The sequence below is a fragment of the Astatotilapia calliptera genome, chromosome 8 (assembly GCF_964374335.1).
Source record: "Astatotilapia calliptera chromosome 8, fAstCal68.1, whole genome shotgun sequence".
Taxonomy (NCBI): Eukaryota; Metazoa; Chordata; class Actinopteri; order Cichliformes; family Cichlidae; genus Astatotilapia; species Astatotilapia calliptera.
The window spans coordinates 17,871,315-17,890,975 of NC_137429.1; the positions used below are offsets into that span (position 1 = coordinate 17,871,315).

A 19,661-nucleotide genomic window follows, 5' to 3' on the forward strand; every position below is an offset into this window, starting at 1 on the left:
TTGTAAGGTAAAGGCCCCACAATATTCACAGCTACCCAACAATAACATGATCCCCTATGAGCAAGCATTTGGCAACAGTGGGGAGGAAAAACTTCTCTTTAACAGGAAGACATATTTGGGTGAACCAGGATCTAAGGATGTAGCCATCTGGCAGCTGGTTGGGCAGATGGCTGCACCAAAAGTAGAGCAATTCTCCCTAAAGACTCAGTCACACTAGACTACTAATACCTGTGGGGAGCTCCTTAAAGAAAAAAAAAAATGAGTGGATTTCATTTCCTCACATTTAGTGAATGACTGCAAGTAAGTGTGTGGGACCAACTGGTCACAGGACCACAATTATTTGTTATTGGTTGCCTCCCACCTGGATAGATGTGCAACTGCTTGCAATCCAAAGTGGACTGACTGCCATCAGTCTCAGACAGATTAGCAAGGGTTTGCAAATAACTGCCCTTTAATTTATAAACGCAGACAATTGCCAACAAACTGCAAACAACCTGAGTGAGTCTGTACTGATGAGCGCAACATGTCCCTGAGGTTTTCATTAAGGGACTCGGTTGGTTGTGTTCTTGTTATATTACCATATAAAAGCAAAGTTGAGACATTTGTGTTTCAAATTTAAGGTCCTGGGTGGACTCTGAATTTAAGCAGTTCATAGAGTTATCATTGCGTACCTCATTCACTCAAACTGATTCAGTTCCATCGCCATTTCGACTCACATAAGTTGCTTTGAAGATGGCAACTGACAGCATCTCAGATGCAAAAGCAACCAGGCCACAATTTCATATCACAGGGTCACTCTAATTTGGGTCTTGCCACAGTCTCCAACCACCATTTTTTTTTAATGTAACTGTAGCATGAGCCCAAAGCTGCACACTCCATCTCCTGCTGCGATAAGGGACAACTGCAAAACTGTCCGACCTGATTCGTCCACATTTTCAGTAGTTTAAATGTGTGAAAAGAGCTTTACAGCAAAGTCTTCTTTGCCTACTCGAGTCCCCTGACAATTAACCGTGACAGACAAGCCAATTTTCATGTCTTAAAGGTAGGAAGTGGAACATACAACGCAATACACAGTTTACCACTGAGGGATCCTCATTCAGCGCTTGATTCAGTCCACTGAATTAAAATAATACACATAGCCACACTACAGTGTTTACATCCATGTTTTATATACACGTTTCCACCATGCTGCATGTAAAAATATTAACCATGTCACCAGTTCAGCCCACCCACAACCTCAACAGAGACAGATCACTTTCTCCCTTATTTTCAAAGTTAAATTACCAGAAATGAATAAAGTTTGTCACTATTATTACCTAAATATAATTTAATAATTACGATTTATTCATTAGCATGACAGACTTGTTTAAGTAGATTTAAATGCTCTGAAGCTGCCCCCGTCTTGTAAATGCAGAAGTGAAAAATGACAAGTCAAGACACATTCCCCTTTTGGTTTCACTTGAAGGCGTCGTCACTGGTGAGACATCATCATTTCAAACTCACAAACATTAATCAGTTAAAAAAAAAAATGAAAATAAAAATAAAAAATAAAAAAAAAAGGTCAGACCTGCCCTTATTTGAATCTCGTCCCATAAATGCCATATTTAGACACAAACGTCTTTAAATGCTGCAGCTGTCAGCGAGATTAGCCACTATGATATTTGGGGAACTGTAACATGTAAACCAGCTGATATTAACATCACATTCTTCTGTTTGTTTACAGCACAGGACGTCCCCAGGGCCGCCCTTGAAGCCATGCAACCTATCGAGTCCTTTTGCTTTTGTCTTAGTAGTCGATGCTCCGAAGTGCAGCGATAGTGGACGTCAGTCGTCGAGGCAACAGCTTGGCAGTCTGTCTGTAGTCTTGTGGTTTAGTCCTAAGTAGAGTTACGATATTTTGCAGGGTGCGAGACGGCTGCAGGCCCAGGGCGTCCATCACGTTACTCAGATAGTCTGTGGAGCACAAACACAAATGTTCAGATATAATTTCGGGCTATCGTGAATTTCAATTGATCCCCATGAGAAGGAGTACGTCATCTGTCCCGCATTTTAGCTACTGTACCGATATCCGTGGCCAGTTGTTTAGTGGAATGAGTGCTCAGCTGGGGGATCAGTAAAATGGCATCACAGTAGGTCTGCATGGTTGCCCGAGCAATGGAGCCCAACCAGTAGTCTGCTGTGTTGTCCAGCTCAGTAAGCTCATCACCTGAAACAGAAGGAGGTGGTCTTTGAGAAGGGCACCAGATTACAAGACATCTCCTCTTCAAATGAGTTGAGTTGTCACTCAAGTGTCTTTGACTTTAGGGAAAATTGAGGGGGATAATTTTCAGTAACCTTGCTCTGGAGGGAAAGGCAGCTTCCCAGCATGTAAGGCCATCTCTAAAGCCGGGTCCTCTTGTGTCACAAAAGGCTCCAAGTGGAGTGGGAGAGACATCAGGTACTGTCCTATCTATGTGGAGGGAAAAGTCATATGGTCTCTGTAAATATGTACAAATGCCACTGTATCCTGTTTATTTATATTTATCAAATGAAAGTTCACTAACATTAGTGATGTACTCTTGGGGTGACAGGCTGAAATTAGGCAGGTCCTCCGTGTAGCTCTCTCCAAGACCAGGTGATTCTTGACTCTTAAACACGAAGCACAAATCAAACAGATTAAACGGATACGGCACATCCACCACTCGAGTGCGCAAACTCAATCCAAAAGCTTTCAGCACACATTCACTCAAATCATCTTGATCCTTATTTGAAATTAAATAACGCAGAAACTTGACACCTCCATCTTGGAGACGAGGCAGAGCTGGTGCTTGATCTGCATGAAGACCGAGTCAAAGGCCAGCTGGTTGGCCTGTTGATTGAGTCTGGTCAGAGCTGTCCTAGGCTCTGCTAACAAGTTGGAGTTACCTGTGCCTTTCTCCTGCGAGGGACAAGCAGAAATAGGAGGAAGTGTCGGGTAAGAAGAACAGCTACAGAAGGACCCTGATAAACCAAGTGTAAGGGTTCAATACAGAAAACTGCCACACCTTTAACGAGTAAAGAAGTTCCATCAGATTGTTGTATTCAGCCACATTTCCCCTCTGAAGGTAGTTGTATTCTTGCCAAGGGTTTTTGGTGGCACTCTTCCTTTCTGTGGAAGTGGCCTCCTGGATGCCTGCCAGGCTGCGTGGGCTGTACGACTCTGACAAGTACTTACCTGCCGTGGCCAGGATCCTATGGGACAGATCGCAAAGTAGACATTTTCTTTAAAATTCCAGATCAGCTTCTTGACTGTGTGCTCACTGTCATTGGGTAAAAATATTCATTCAGTAAAAAGATTCACTCACTTGTTTGACAGCTGTTGTTCAAAGGCCCCACATTGTCTAAGCAACTCTCCACATGTGGAAATGATCCTGCAAACAACAATATTGTTTTTTAAAGCAAGAAGACAGCTTTTTTCATGCAATTATTTTCAATCCATGTGAATTATAACAAAAGGGTTTGTTGTTTTTTTTGTTTTTTAAAAAGGTAATAACCTGACTGAGTTCTGGAAAGCCGTCCAGTCCTCCTGGAAAACCGATGAACTTGGTGTGTCCTCAAGCTTACACTTCTTCCTGATCGACTGGAGTGTTGTGGAAAAGTCTGACACATACCTAGAATCAGCACCACGTCAAAGCTGGTGAATCATCTACAGTAATGCTAAAATCAGACAAACTATATCTAGAGATAAAACATATCTGTAGCAATCCATGCAGTATGTGGCGTATGTGAGTGTGAGTAGAGGCTCTTTACTTGGTGAAGAGGGCTTTGAGAGCTTTGAGGAGGCCACACACTGCAAGTCCATCAGTCAGTCTGACACAGCGGTCCACAGCAGCACCAGCCAGGCCAAACAACTTGCCTACCGAGTGGCTCAACTCTTCTACGCAATCAATTACCTCCCCATGTTCCTGTAGTGGAATGTGCAAAACAGGACAAAATGGACTATATTAGTGTCACTGCTACATACAAACACATTTTTAGCTTATGAATCTCAGCAACTTAACCCTGTAATGGCGAGTTTTTTTAGATTTCTACATCATCAGTGTGATCTATGTTTTCCTTAAAAGCCTGAATAAATTGCACAAAAATGCCAGATGTAGCAAAATTATGCAAATTAAAAGCCAGATATGCAAATTGATATTTAATTAATTTTGTCATTTGTGAGATGATTTAATAAACACTCCAGTGATGGCGGTGTTTAGTGCCTTGTTTCCTTCAAAACTTTGTGTCGTTTTGCTGCAAATAATAAGTCCTCAAAATAATTGTGCTGGAGGAGTTCTGCAGCTATTCCTCACTTTTTCCCTTTTTGCTGTTTTTCTAACCTCATTCAGTTTTACATGATGCACTTCTCCTGTAATCCTCATCCCATGGAGTTTAGGAACAGTCATGACTTTCATTCATCTGTAAACAGTTTTTGGGTGGATTCTTTTTAAACATCCATTTAGCTTCTGACTTCATGCATCTATTCTAAGGAGAAGTGAAACTTGTTTTCACAGACGATAGGTCCTACCAGTCTTTCTAGGCAACAGCAGACTTTATCAGCAAGTAAACTTTGTTTGAGGGGCACAACAACACTTCAAATCTCTCAGTAACTGGAACACCTGACTGACAACTTGACAAGTTGTTAGCAAACAGGTTCACAACTCTTTCTGTTGTTAGTTCAGTTATAATTAGTTAGTTAGTTCAGTGTATAATTATGATTTGGATAAAGATCAGACTACAAGTAATTACTGCAAAAATTCTGGTTATTTCCATGGTTGAGTTTCTGGTGTGCTCTAACCAAAGGCACGGCGCTGATCTGGATGAGAAGGTGAGCTTCCTCCAGATCTCCATAATGTAGCTGATAAGATTTATAGGGATCATACAGCGCACAGACCAGCTCACTCAGCTTCAAGAGGTTATGTTCACCTGCAGCAGAAATAAGACCAAACATGAAGAGAACACTTTATGTTGTCATCTTCCATGAGCAGTATTTACACATATGGTTCAGGTGCATACCCAGGTGTGGCAGCATGGCTGCTTCAAGGTTGTGTCCAAAGGTGGACGTGGTGTGATGGAGCTCCAGCAGAGTCCCCAGACGCTCCTCTTGGGCTGCCCGCTCCATGGCCGTGCTCAAGCACACAGGTATGGATGGCACCATGGCCCCCAGAGACTGTATCAACAACACTGTCACCACTTCATAAGGCTTCTTGAACACCTGTGTGAATCCAAGATAAAAAAAAAAAAATTAGCACTACAGAGTGTTAGCAAAGTAAAACCCATCAGGTGTCGATCTTGGTACTGCAGTCCATCTCACCTGGCTGCTCCACTGTATTTGGCCGTGCCAAGTGGAGAGCAAGGTGTCGTAGAATTCAGACAGCTGCTGATTCAGATTGAGCTCGCTCTGGGAGAGATCCTGCCATATACTCAGCAACTGGCCCTGAGAACAGCAAAACAGACAGTCATGCACAGAAGCAAATATATCAGAATATGCCTTTGCAGAGATTTATAGGTCACAGAGATGCAGTGGTGCCTACCTTGTGACACTTGTAGTAGTACGCAAGAAGCTGCGGCATTCTGTCGATCTCTGTGAAGACTTTAACAAATAGCTTGGCTTGGTCTGCAGAGAGGCAAAAGCATGTGATGTTTGTACAGTGTAAGCAAACTACAGCAAACCAAAACAGTAAGCACTGAATAAATTCAAGAAACAACACTTTCTCTGGGGTTCTTACCTACAGACATGGAATTAAACGTTGCTACTATCTGTGGGCTGGCCATGGCCTCCAGTCTGTTTTTCAAAGCCTCCAGGTGAACACACTTATCAGAGTAGTCTGGTGTGTCCACTAGCATGGCCAGACTGTTCTGCATGCTGGTTAGCTTAGAAGAAATTACTTTAAAGTCCTGAAAAAAGGAAAATATGATTACTATCGTTACCGTCAACATCTGCACAATATCGTAATATTATATAATTAGCTTTCAAAGGATAAAAAGCTAATTACAATAGCACTGTAATTACACATTACTCATCCAGTGCCTTGGAAGAGGTTTGACTCTACAGTGGATCAGTTTACAGGATGTGTTGAGTACACTCAGAAAGTTAGATTAAATAACAAGATTAAAGTGCTCCAATATTCTGATCTCTAACACGCATATGAGCCAGTGTGAGTCACATCAGTTCATAATTGGTAAGCAGCAAGGCAGGCAGAAACAAACCAAGAAAAGCTCTGCGGCAGAGTCTTTCTTTCATACCTGTGTTTTGAAGGTCTCCTCAATGTCTGCACTCAGTGTGCTCCATTTGTCTGCTTCCTGCAACGCTTCAGCTGCCAGCTGCATTCGACTCTTCACCTGATCTATCTCCACCAGGACCTGGTTGAAAATATGCATGAAACATACAGTTCAAGCCTCAGAAGTATGGAGTACTCTGCACATTTGAGTCCAGTGCTAGACTTTCACTATTATAATGCTTACTATTAAGCAAATTATTTCAAAAACACAATATACAAAGTATGTATACATGTTCTCCTAATGCACTAGATCACATTTAAATCCTGAATACACTTCAAGTAAGTATTGGAACTGTGCACACACCTGCATGGACTGCACTGTCTCCTGCTCAAATTTCTTGATGTCCTCTTTAACCATGACCATTTGCTCCTTTAGAAAAGAGGCCTCCTGTTTCAAAGCCTCCACATCTCTCAGCACTCGGGGCATATTTTGAAGGGCTTGGTTACTGCTTTCTACACAACAAATGAAAACACAACTCTAACTCTTTAACATGTCATAGTTAAATTCAACACAATTTTATCCATGCAGTACTGGTACACAGTATAAATACAAATGCCATGGCGCTTGATATCGTAATGTAGAAACCCACCAACTCTGTAAACTCAGTAAACTGTAAACTTCCCTTTCTGTTAGTGAAAAGAAGTTTTACATATTTAGCTGAGATGTCATGGAAAAGGGAATCCAATTTCAACAGTATTTGTTAGTTTTTCCTACATGATAAAGAAAAGCTTCTGTAGGAAGTGTAAGAAAGGTGTCAACAACTGAAAAGGCATTTTTAATCTCAAGAGTTTATTTCTTTCCTGATTAAATAAAAGTTAACAATAACAACAATAACAATAATAATAATTAGGGCTTAAACAGACCTCATCATACTAAATCATACTTTTTATTAATCTCTGGCTCTCTTCCACAGCACGTCTTTTATCGTGGCTTCCTTCTTTCAACCGGTCACAGCACATTGCCGTCCCTCCCTGAGGTGGAGGTTTCTGCTGGAGGTTTCTTCCTGTTTAAAGGGAGTTTTTTCCTTCGCACTGTTGCCAATGTGCTTGCTCATTGGGGGTCATATGGTTGTTAGGTTTTTCTCTGTATGTATTATTGTAAGATCTACCTTACAATATAAAGTGCCTTGAGTTGTTGTGATTTGGAGCTAAAACTGAATTGAAGAACTAAAGGTAAAAGAAAACCAGAAAATGTTCTGGTAGTTTATTGGCCAGACTGACCTGTAATTTTACAACAGAAGGTTTCTGGTAATTAACAGAAAGTTCTATAGTCAATAGTGAAAACAAATTAAATTTTTATGTCATTTAACTGTTTGTTTATCACTTTCGTATATTATTCATGACAAACAGATCTTTATAAGCAAGAAAAAATGTAATAAATTACACAAGTACAAATTTTAAGCCAGCTCTGACACCTCTGATCTAGATACACAAACTCTTAAACTGATGTATGAATAGAACATAAATCTTCTCAAAGACAATTTCTCATTACGTGTTGTGTTCACGTCTAACAAGTCATTTTCTCATGGGTGTTTGTCCAGGTAGAGATCTGGTGAATGTAAAGGCCACAGTAGATGATTCGTATAATTTTCCTACACCTAAAGCCATTCAGTGCTCACTAATGACCTGCTGATGGGGACACCATGACTCTTTCTGTAAAGTTTTCCTTTAATTTGTCATCAGAAGATTTCATACAGCATGCAATTTCCAAATGCACAAACCATAGTCCTTAATGACAACAAAGACACATGGTCACGTGGTTATGGTCCTTTTTAGAGGATTGTGGGGCAGCTGAATTGTATTGGTTCTACAGAAGTATTTATAAAACTGACTTTGCCGTTTATATTAATGCAATAAATGCAGCAGAAATGTTCTTGTAGCATACTGCATTAACTGTAAATGCGACGTAGTTTACTAAGTTAACAGTGTAGGCCATAAAGGCAAATTACAATGGTGAGGACATCACTAAAGACGCACCAGCCAATGCAAACTACTGACCCTCGATAGCATTGTTGACTTCCTGGATGAAGACCTGCAGCTTCATGACCAGTGTAGCAGCGTGTGCGTCTGCCTTCCCCGGCGCGTCCTTCTGCACCACCTTGAAGGCACCATTCACCCAGTCCTTCACGTCGAAATCATCGTCCAGGAATTTAGAGAAATCCATCTCGCTGCTTCGTTCGGCCAAACTCTTCCGCTGCAGTCTCTGTCATCGACCCATTTCTATCGTTACGCTAGCTAATTTTTCCCCAGCACCGGCTTCGACACGAATATAAAATAAACAGCCCACGAAAATGAAATTATCATGACAACTAAATAGAGTTCCAACAATGCGACGGCCTCCTCCAGAGTTATTTTCAAAGGTTTACGGCTTTAAAAGACTACAGGGAGCACATATTTCTAACTAGTACTGACTGCAGTGGTAATGCTGACAACAACTTCCTGTAGCGCTTTCTATTTACCTTCCCCCTAAAAACAAATGCTAAAAAAACGGGCCGGCTGCCCAATAAAAATCCCATCAACAGACTGAGGAATGTGCGTTCTTTGTAAACAAAGTGTAAATATCTGTTTGTTTTTTAAGAAGCATGATATCTTGAGGGCAGTTCATAAAACAGTAGCACATAAAGCGGCGAAGAGGGGTCACATTAAATTGGTCCGTACAGAAACATTGATAAAGGAACCGTAAATGGTATTTCTTGGAAAGTGGACAACCCCAGGTTAAAAAATTCTACCAATCAAAGTCAAAATTAAAGTTAAAAACATTACATCCGAACATATTTTATTATTTTTTGTCATAGCCAATACACTTAACTAGGGTGACCAACCGTCCTCTTTTCCCCGGACATGGGGGAAAGCCATTCGTACTTTGTATAGACATATAGTCTCTGGGCTGCGTGGCTGTGACTCTGTACACTGGTTATTTGCTGTACCCTGGATACAGTGAATATGCCATGCTACGATACATAACGGAGACCCAAGGACAACTCCTGGGGAAAATGTTAAGGGCAAAAGACTGCCACGTTTTTCTGCAGAGAGTTAAATTCCTACATCTACCACTGGAAACTCAAGACAACTGAACAATATTTTCAGGAGTTTGAGATTCAGTTTGTTAAAAAAAGAGGTATAAAGTTACATTCTCTGGATGGCCTCTTACATATCCACCTCATCGAGGATCAGGATTATGCACATACAACTGCAAAAAGGTGTGATATCCTGATGTTTGTTGAAATGGTAAAGCACTTGCTTCACCTCGATCCAAAAAAACGAATGACACCTGATCAGGTGCTGGACTATGCGTTTACAAAAGTGTGCCCTGCTTGCACCAGTGTAGCTCCTATGTTGAGTCCTGTTATGAACACATAAACTACTTAAGGACAAAGAAGAACGAGGCGTCAGATAGCAGGACAGAGTCTCCACACCAGCCCACCTCTGACACCAGACAACCTGCCCAAAGGAACTTCCCTCCCTCTGCAGCGGAGAGAAAAACACTAGTGAGCCCCCGCAGCCAAAACGGTTTTCTCCCTTCAACTCAGAGGAACAGCCCCAATCTCATCAGGCCCAGTCAGAGTAAAAATGCTGAGACAATTCCAATGAAAGCACTGTGTAAAAGAAAGCATCTGGAAGTAGATAAAAAGGATATGAGTGATGCAGAGCTTAAAAGAAAAAAGACTGATTGGAAAGATGTGCACAGAAAAACACTGTACCAACATGAAAGGTCAGATCATGACCAAAAGAAAAACCACTGTTCTAGGGGTCCATCCTGCTCAACCAGTGGCTACAGGACACAGAATTCCATCTCGCCAAGTAAGAGGAAGCCAGATGAAAACATCTTTGAGATGTCAAATAAGAGGGCCAGAACCAACTGCGAAAACAGCAAGAGCCACACCTTTAATGACAGTTGGGATGAGGACCACCGCTGCAGAGAAGCAAAAGGAAGCAGAGTAACAGGTGGAGAATAGGCAAAGGAGGGGTAAGTGGTCCGGGTGGCGTGGTACTGACAGAGATGATCCGATGAGTAGTTCTTCTAATAACTATGACGGCTAGCACTAACTGCGGTTAGCTGAAGACTTGGCGAAGAGTGATGGTAAGTGCTGGTATTAAATACCGGCAGCTCTATTGCCAGCAGGCGTGGAAACACACATGAATGCAGTGACTCAGCTTAGGGGTGGAAACGGCGACTCTGTGGAAAAACCCGGCACTCACCCAGACCATGACAATTAGTATGTAGTGTCACTAACACTGTGGGACTCTATAGGGTTCTCTGGTCCCTTCCTCAATCTTGTCCTTCAGTGCTGCAACCACTGCATGTCATTAACGTTCTTCTCGTTCCAGGAGATTTTCCCCTTCTCTATACTCTCCTGGGAACGTTAATCCATCAGTGTCAGATGAACTGTTCAAACTGTACTTCAGCTGCCCTAAACTCTTCACTCTTAACCTTACCTTGTTAACAGGAAACAGAGGAGTTAGAGGATTAGACAGGTGAGATGAAAGCAGATCCTGAGAAGTGATGAACAAGGCTGCACGCAAGCACATAGATATGATAGGCGGTAAATTAGGCAGAAGGTATGGACCCAAACTTAGTGCTGACATATGTTCATAACACTGGAATAAGGATCAGTAATTACAGGATTGCACGGACAATTTTTATGGATGAACTGCACGGGGATCTGTATGAAGTCTAACTGAAGTCATAATCTGAGCATTATTATTATTATTAGTAGTAGTAGTAGTAGCATTGTTATCTTCATCATCATCATTATTATTATTATTATTTTGAGTTTCTTTGGATATGAAACCAACAAAATAACATTGTGACTCCTACTATAAACTGTCAAATAGAAATGTGGCATATGCTTTAATTGTGGGTAAAAAGCTTTTCTTACCCACATGTTTGAAGAATTTCAAACATATTTAACCTGGACCACAAAAAAGACTTTTTCCTAATCTATTCCGGGGTCTGGAATCTCTGATTTGCCATGCTTTCATCTTGACCAGGAGGTGGGCCAAGAGTTATGTTCACTTAAGTCCAGGACATGTGGAGAAGTAACACAATTGTCTAGAAAAGGAGACAGTGAGACACAATCACTAGCAAAAACAAAAGGTTTTGATTAATGATTAATCTTAAAATATGTGCCAGGCTGCTACTACTAACTAACACAAGAACAAACAGCAGAGGCTGGTCAACAAATCAATTCACAGATTATTCTCAGAGAAAGCCTAAGTGGTCACAAACACACAGATCACATGAAGTCAAAAGGCACTTTGGCACTGGCAGTGTCTTCTGCATCAATTTGAGCTCCTCAGATTACATTGCCTCCACAGGAAAAAGTGTGGTTTCTAAGACAGGGCAGAGAGAGCACTAAACTAAACTAAACTAAACTAAACTAAGGTGACCAACCGTCCTCTTTTCCCCGGACATGTACACTTTTCACGTTCTGTCAGGGGTGTCCGGGGGGATTTTCGAGATTGATGAAAATGGTTTTTCTATAGGCCTACAGAGGATCCATATGTGCGACGTCATCCCAGAACTGCTGCTTTGTGAGTGGTTGTTCAGCCTCACAGACGTGACAGAGCACGCCTGATGATGTTTAAAAGATGCGAAAGCGCAAATGCAGCTTTTCAGACGAACTGCAAAAGAAATTTCCCTCATACCGTCCCGGTACTGGTCATTTTTCTTATACAGATGAGGCCTTACTTCTGTACCATTATTTAATTCCAGAGGTTTTTCAGTTATCTTTTTGCACTTGTTGTCTTGTAAACCCTATATGACATTTTTTATTTCACCATTCATTAACCACATAGAAAAGGCATCGTTTGAGTATATTAAAATTTTCTTTAAGCAAACAGCATTATTAACGTTCTTCATGACTGGGCCAAATGTCCTCTTTTTTGGAAATCAAAATAGTCCCCCTGCACTTAACAGTGTTTCGAGGGAATGACACTCAGTGGCTTTCACAGATCTGCATTTAACTATATGTGTTAGAATTCAAAAATAATCTTTTCATCAGAGATAGCTGACAGAAGTTCCTGAGTGGGCATGTGCATCTTGTGCATCTTCTGCTGGCCTTTTATTTTATGATGTTACACTGGGTCTTTTTGAATAATTCTGGTTAAAAAAGAACCAGAATATATTGAAAGAGTTACACTAATGATTCCAAAACAAACGGCGTTGTCTGGGAAACCATGGTTTTACACACTGTTGACATTCTGTAACTTTTCATATCCTTTCCATATGCTGTGACAGACATTTATCACTACACTGAGATCAGTCCCAGAAAGTTATGCAAAATGAAAGGCAATAAAAGATTGCATGGAAAACAGGGCTGTGAAGGAACGGAAAGCATAGATCAAACATACCTCAGTGGGTGCTTAGAGCAACCTGGGAGCTCATACATAGGTTACGCAGCTATTTTAACAGTTGTTCGGTTCAGTTTAAAGAGATGGGAATACTTGATGATATTAAGAACACAGTGTCGCAGGCTGTGTTCACTCCTTCCACTCTGATGTCCGGGCGAGGAGGGCTGCACATGGCTCAGATATTACTGTGTCTGGTTACATTTGTCATAAGTGCCTTCAGAGGAGGGAGCAGCCATACCTACTGGAACTACGCCATGTTTGCCTGGTCTTTCTGTCCCATCATGACCCTCATCATCACCATCATTGAGATGTTCATGCTTGACCCACTGCTCAAACTTTGCCTGGACTGGAGAGATTTCACCACAGGGATGGCCATGTCCTCCGCGCTTATGACTGTCAGCGTTGCTATTTTCTATGCCAATTTCTACATCTGCCGGACATGCCTGCACGGGTGGATTGTGAGCATATTTGCTTTCTTGTCCGGCATCGTCTACATACTCGAAGTGGTGAAGGACAAGATCTTCGATAAGAGTACGGGGAGCTACCTGTCCGCCCTACCTGGATTCATGAAAGTTATGGAGGCTTTCGTGAGCTGCATGATTTTTGTGTCCCTGACCGGTTACAGAGACTCCTTCCCTCTGATCTTGTGTGTTATAGCATACGCCATTCCATTTCCCATTATCCCTATAATCATTGCCACCAACATCCTCAAGAAACTCAAGAATTGCTTGCCTTTTAATCTGGACAGGTTTGTCTTTATATTCCTGGTCATCTCCGTTGTGCTCTATGTATTTACTGCTATCATGTGGCCCATTTTTATGTTCAGACACAACCCTCGCCCCAGTGACTGTCCACCCAGCTATTGCATATGGGCCATTCAGTTCATGGTTGCCTTTTTCACCTATGTCAACCTCATTCTATTCGTACTGGACCTCATTTTCACTCTGCTTGGTATCTGTGGCTTTAAACGCCCATAAACTGGTGCCTTTCTTTGTCAATCAAAACTCTTTTAAGTTGTACTTCAGGTTAACAAACACCAAAAAAAAAAGGGTTAAAATCTCATTTTTGAGTTTCTATAATGCTTTCTGAAACTGGTATATTGAGGTCCATGTAAATAGACTAAAGCATATGGCTATAACACACTTGTGTTTAATCTGCATCAGCACTTCAGGATATCATTGTTGGGTAGCTTGACAGATAGCTCTACAAAGTTTAATACCATGAATGTGGATTATAATTTCTGTTTTTATAGTTTCTGTATTCTTACCATTATAAAATTGAGTATTTGAATATTGCTTTGTTATGTTTTGTCAAACTGAAATGCACAATGAGTATTTGAAGTGAGGCATGAGTCAGTTTCGTGTGTCCTCCCTCTGCCTCACTGTCTGATTGTAAGTTTTATCTCCCCCACAATAACATTTGTGTTATCTCACAGCTCCTTACTACCACGCTCTTATTAACAGAATACTTTTACAGCAGTCCTTGTCATTTTCCACCTGCAGCTACTTATGTTGAAATCCACTTATCTGATTCAATATTATATAGTATTCATAATCATGTCAAGCTCTGACCTGCTATTTATCATATATTCCTGACTGTGCGCACTATTGTGATCATTCCTGGTTGGTGACAATCACCTATTTAAAATCTTTGTACGTATGAATGCAGTTTAGGGGGGTTTATGCTTCGTTCTTGCTACAAATGTGCTGCACGTTTCATTTCCTCTGCCTAGAGAAAACTGATTGAGTGATTTTTGTTTTAAGATGTTGCAAAAATAATAAATTTAGTGCCTGAAAAACTTTTGACATATTGTCCTTTTTAATTAAAAAGCACAAGGTGACAATGTTAATGAAAAGTTACTTTTATCACATCATGGTTATTGTAACAGCAGATGAAAAAAGAGGCCATAACCAAAAGATTAAAACCACAGAAGAAAGCAAACTATTACTATAACATTGTACCCTCTACACACAATAATAGGCAGTATAGTCAAATGTCATCACCGTGGCTGCTGAATGCCATCAAACTGGGATAGTGAGAATGCAAATGCAGCAGGGACGTTGCACAGTAAGTAGCCATCAGGCAGAACCTGTTCAGCAAATGTACACATTAAGTAGTATTTTTTTTAAACTACTTTAACAAAATAGTTAAAGTTCACATAAAAACAGAACTTTATAGTCCCAAAGCTGGAAGAGTCAGCACGCTGCTGTTATTCAGGCGTCCTCTGGTTCTTCAAACTCCACAGTCTCCAGCAGACCCTGAAAACAGAAGTAGTGGGAGTTGCAGTAGACCGGAGGTTTGTGGGCACATGAATCCACAACTTCTGGCTTTAGTGATGCAAAAGGGTTGGCTCCACTTCCTTTCATGTCCATTTCCAGCTCCAGCAGAATTTGCAAAGAGTAGGTCATCTCTGTCTCACTGCAGACGGAGAACAAGCAGACATGATCAGCAGACATTACACGCAGCAAAGCATGGCAAATGGGCACATTAGCTCTCAGTGATAAAAGAGCAGAAGCAGCAGAAAGTTTAGGCTCGGCAGACTGCTGTGCACTTGTAAGATATAATGTATAATACAATAATGAAACTGACAAGCATGTCACCTGATTAGAATGTAAAACTGACTGTTACAGTATAGGTTATTAAACTGAAGATCCCACATGACGCCACTTAACGCAGGATCTTCTCATTTCCCCAGAATTAGTTGCTCAGGTTCTTACTTAAAACCCCTCACAGATCTCTTATTTATTCTGCCACGCCTGTGTAGCTGAGGTATTCTCACTGTCTGGCTGTATCAGCATCAGTGCTTGTAAATGCAAATGACCCGGTGCTCCTCACAGGCCGCGTGGGCTGTGCCTTTCCAGTGATGGACAAAGCACTCTTTTTTTCTCCCCATTGTCCCATATTATCAGCATCAGTGCGTTAAAGATCTGTTGGAATGAGTAGTTCTCCAAAGCTGCAGGTGCATATTCCCACTCACTGAGGTTATACAAGGCCAAGATTCCTCATTGGCTGAAAAAGCTGCTCCTTAATTCTTAATAATCCAAATACTGAAGATGTATTCTGGATTTAATTCTGAAGATGTAATGTTTGGCATTACTCTTGAACTTGCTGGGTTTTACTGCAGCAGTTTCAGCTGCTGACTGTGATGGTGAGTAATCTTATCCCTAAATACACGCCGCTAGGAATATTCTTACTCCCATTAAACAAATTAGGATTGTTATCCAACACACTGTAGCTTTAAGTAGCATTAGCATGCCATAACAATACTATCAAAAGTCCTCGTCATGTAGAACAGCCAAGGTTTTCTTAGTTAATGTTGTACTATATTTGATTATTATTGATGAACTAACATGTAAACAGAACATTAATGTAGTAGTTGAGAGAAGCTGAGCTCATTTTAACTATTCTAGACAGCAGTAACTTCATATCTGAAGTAAAATAATGCGGTGTGGATCGCAATGTTTCCCTTTAGCAATAAAATGTCATAAAACAGAAATGTAACCAAAAAAAGTTAAAGAACCTGAAAACTAAATATAAATGTAATAAGGTCAAAATGTCACTCACGTGAGAGCAGTGAAGAGAGAAGGAATTTCATAATCTCTGAGAAGCAGGAGAGTTGGAAGCCAACCCTCGTCCAGACCTTGGCTGGCATCAAATCCTTAATAAAAATAAATAAATACATTTAAAATAGGAAGGAAAGAAAACCAAATAATGAATAAGATCTCTTAACTTTTTATTGCTCAGTAAGAAACAGGCACACTATTATGTGTTTATATAAGGGAGAAAAAAAAATTCTCACCAGGATGAAATCCAACCACCAAATCTGGCTTGGCTGCCTCCTCTTTCTCCACCAGCTCCTCCCAGAACTGATGGTAGAGGCCCTTGTAGGCGCTGATGTAGACTCTCTGTTTGGGTCCAAAAGCTCTGAGGGGAGGCCTCACAATGGGGCCGTCCACCACCTCAGGCCCCACCATGACTATTTCGATCCCCTGGTGTCCGGGGAACATGTTGTTCAGCTCATCGTAGTCGGTCAGTCTGGCTGACAGAGTCTCAGTGTGGCCTGCTCCCACCAGGTGAATGGTGAGAGGTTTGGATAAAGGGTTTAGACCAAACAGCCTCATCCCCCAGGCTATTGTCAGAGGCCTGGAGAAGAACTCGCTGCAAACCCTCCACAGCGACTGCTTCAGATCGTCATCATCTGGCCGAGGCCGACCAGCGTTGGACCACAAGTCGTTCATGTTTTTTCCATTTAAAATGGGATCGAGGCGTGCTGTGAGATCTCCCTGCATGGAGAGCCAGTCATCGAAACCTTTTACCTCGGACTGGGATTTGGACCATTTTTCTGTAGGAAACGGGAGGTCTCCTGAAGACAAATAAAACTGGCAGTTTGAGCAAGGTTAAAACGGTTTGTTAGTTTTTTGTTTTAAATTCACATTATTACTTTAGCATAATATTGTAAAATAAAAAATATCATAGCAGTTTACACATTCACACAAAACCCTCAGTTTCCCTCTGGGGTTGGGTCAGACACGGCATGTAGTCGAAGAAAATCTGCTAAATCAGACATTTGAAGCAACCCACTATGTCCGATACTTTATTCCATTTTTGGAATAATTGGAAGAATCTTCACTTTACCTTTAAACACAAGCCACTCCACAACTCTGTCGATGGCAGCCAGTCGCAGCTGTGAGCAGGACTTCTTGTGCTTGGGCCAGTCTTCCTTCTGACACTCTTTACAGCAGTAGTAAGCATTCAGACACCTGGAGAGGAAAAAAAGATCTGGTCTGTACTGGCAGTACAAACTCACTGGATAAAATCTGAATACACTGCTTTTTTACTCTCTCTCTTTACCTGGAGCAACGCTTTAGCTTCTGTGGGTTGGAAAGTTCATTCGGTCGCTTTTCACAATAAGCACAGATCTTGAAAGATTCCTCCATCTTCTCAAACATCTCTTTTTGGGACCGGAAAGTCATGCTTTTATCCTTGGTCTGCTGAACAGCCCTGGAAAGGAAGATTCAAATTCTTAAAGATCAATGGGATACAGCTGATCAGAGGCTGAAGATGTCAAATATCATGCCATGTGTTCATCATACTCTTATATTCATGCTGTAACCTTCAGTTCTTTTCTCAGTGGTGGGTGGAAAGAGTGTTTTTTGCTTTAAGCTTCATGTTTACAACTTGGAACAAGTGGAAAAACCATACACTGTATATAAGGTATGTTTTATACACAGTGAACCCATAAAGAAAGTCTTGAAACAGGCTTCCACTACCTCACTGTTTCAAGACTGAAAATGGCAATTCAAACTTCAAGCTGTCGGTGAAGGCCCCGCTCCTCCCGCATGTGCTTTCACTCATCGGCCACTTTCACAGTGCTCTGTGAAAATAAATGTACATTTAATAAAACTGGACTCCACACATTCCACTTACCTCTCGGTTTCCGTCATCTCGAACCGAGCAAATGAGTGTGACACAGACGCTTTTCAGCTGCTTCCTCTGCTGCTGCTCCTCTGTTTTTATGATACGTGAGCGGTCTGTTGGGGGGCTGCAGTGCCAGATATAGCACCTGTGCTCTGCCTTCTAGAAACGTCTGACAACTCCAGACCATTCCTGACTTCACAAGAGCCAGACTCACATGAGGAGGTAAAATGCATGAATGAATGAGTAGATGTACGAGTAGGTTTTATGACGTAACAACCCCCTAAAAATTTAATTTATCATTGCATTTATGGTGTTACGGTTGTTTATTTATCGATTGCAATAATTTGTGGGTTTGATATATTTTCACCCCAAATTACTTTATTATTTTTATAACTGATTTATTGCCCATGGTTTCAATAGTAAACCTGGCCCAGAGTATGTACTTCTGGTATTTACACATAGCCTAATAGAAGATTTTTGCCTAAACCTGAATACATTTTTCCCCTGAAAATGAAATGATATAAAGAGAATAAAGCCAATCAGGCAGAAAGCTATAAAGAAACACTGTTTCCACTAGTCCAAAACATGCCTTGGGCCTCTTAATGACTTGTTTTCCTATAGCTTTGTGTTACAACTTCTATCCACTAGAGGTCAGTGTCGCCCCACCAGGCCTGCTCTCTAGAAACGGCGTCAAATAGATTTATTTGTATTCATCAGTGAAAGCAACATTTTGACCCAAAAAAAGGGCGATTCTAAATTAATAAAGACTTTTATCATTTAGATTTTATGCTTGAATTGTTTCTAATGTATGTTCACAAGTCACTTTGTTAGGTACACCTGCGATCGACTTTAATTCTTCATTCCAGAGTCAACAAGGTAGATTTTGGTCCATATTAACATAGTAACAGATCCGTTGCTGCAGATTTGATGGTTTCACATCCATGATGAGAATCTCCTATACATCCACATCCTGACAGTTCTCGACTGGATTGCGAGCTGGTGGCTGTGGAGGCCATTTGAATAAAGAGAACTAATTGTCATGTTCAAGAAACCGGTTTCAGATGTTTTGAGTTTTGTTATCGTGCTGGAAGCAATCATTAGAAGATGAGTACACTGTGGTCATAAAGAAGTGGACACGGTCAGTAGTAATTGCTCAGGTAGGCTGCGGCATTTGAGACTCATCTGACCAGGATATGCTTTTGCAATCATCTGTTGTCTAATTTCAGTGAGCGTGTGTGAAGTGTAGTCTCAGTTTTCTGTTCCTAGCTGACAGGAGTGATGCCAGATGTGCTCTTCTGTTCCCCACGCACTTCATTTTGTTCAGAGAGCCGATGCTCACTGGATATTTTCTCTTTTTAAAAAAGTCTTCTGTGACAGTTAGAGATGGTTGTGTGGGGAAATGACACCAGATCAACATTTTGAATGAGGATGAAACAATACATTTTTCTTTACGGTGGATCTATGTGCCATTTGCTACTGAGGGCAGAATTCGGCTTTTTGTCCATGCTTTATAACATAATAGTGTTAATTTTAAAAAGCATTGTTCAGTTTTGTGTCCGATGGTTTCAGACTGGCTATAAATTGTTTTATGATTATTTGAAAAACGGGGCT

General features: G+C 41.1%; 3 protein-coding genes across 3 annotated transcripts; 1 reads left to right on the forward strand and 2 right to left on the reverse strand.

The window, feature by feature from the left end:
* Window positions 1-1,145: 1,145 nt before the first annotated feature.
* On the reverse strand, window positions 1,146-8,919 carry cog7 (component of oligomeric golgi complex 7). The gene is made up of 17 exons (XM_026178715.2): window positions 8,277-8,919; window positions 6,583-6,731; window positions 6,244-6,360; window positions 5,727-5,895; window positions 5,532-5,614; window positions 5,312-5,434; window positions 5,014-5,212; window positions 4,796-4,923; window positions 3,769-3,923; window positions 3,513-3,629; window positions 3,324-3,389; window positions 3,024-3,210; window positions 2,777-2,917; window positions 2,544-2,627; window positions 2,335-2,449; window positions 2,063-2,206; window positions 1,146-1,953 (listed from the first exon to the last, which is right to left on the reverse strand). The coding sequence occupies exons 1-17, from the start codon at window positions 8,440-8,442 to the stop codon at window positions 1,787-1,789; spliced, it is 2,310 nt and encodes a 769-aa protein (XP_026034500.2). The 5' UTR covers window positions 8,443-8,919; the 3' UTR covers window positions 1,146-1,786.
* Window positions 8,920-12,652: 3,733 nt separating this feature from the next.
* On the forward strand, window positions 12,653-13,746 carry LOC113028389 (myeloid-associated differentiation marker-like protein 2). Its single transcript, XM_026178627.2, has one exon. The coding sequence runs from the start codon at window positions 12,716-12,718 to the stop codon at window positions 13,607-13,609; it is 894 nt and encodes a 297-aa protein (XP_026034412.1). The 5' UTR covers window positions 12,653-12,715; the 3' UTR covers window positions 13,610-13,746.
* Window positions 13,747-14,428: 682 nt separating this feature from the next.
* LOC113027839 (putative protein MSS51 homolog, mitochondrial) lies at window positions 14,429-18,188 on the reverse strand. Its single transcript, XM_026177660.2, has 6 exons — window positions 18,060-18,188; window positions 17,484-17,633; window positions 17,268-17,392; window positions 16,432-16,995; window positions 16,197-16,290; window positions 14,429-15,050 (listed from the first exon to the last, which is right to left on the reverse strand). Exons 1-6 carry the CDS (start codon window positions 18,074-18,076, stop codon window positions 14,846-14,848), a joined length of 1,155 nt encoding a protein of 384 aa, XP_026033445.2. The 5' UTR covers window positions 18,077-18,188; the 3' UTR covers window positions 14,429-14,845.
* Window positions 18,189-19,661: the final 1,473 nt, after the last annotated feature.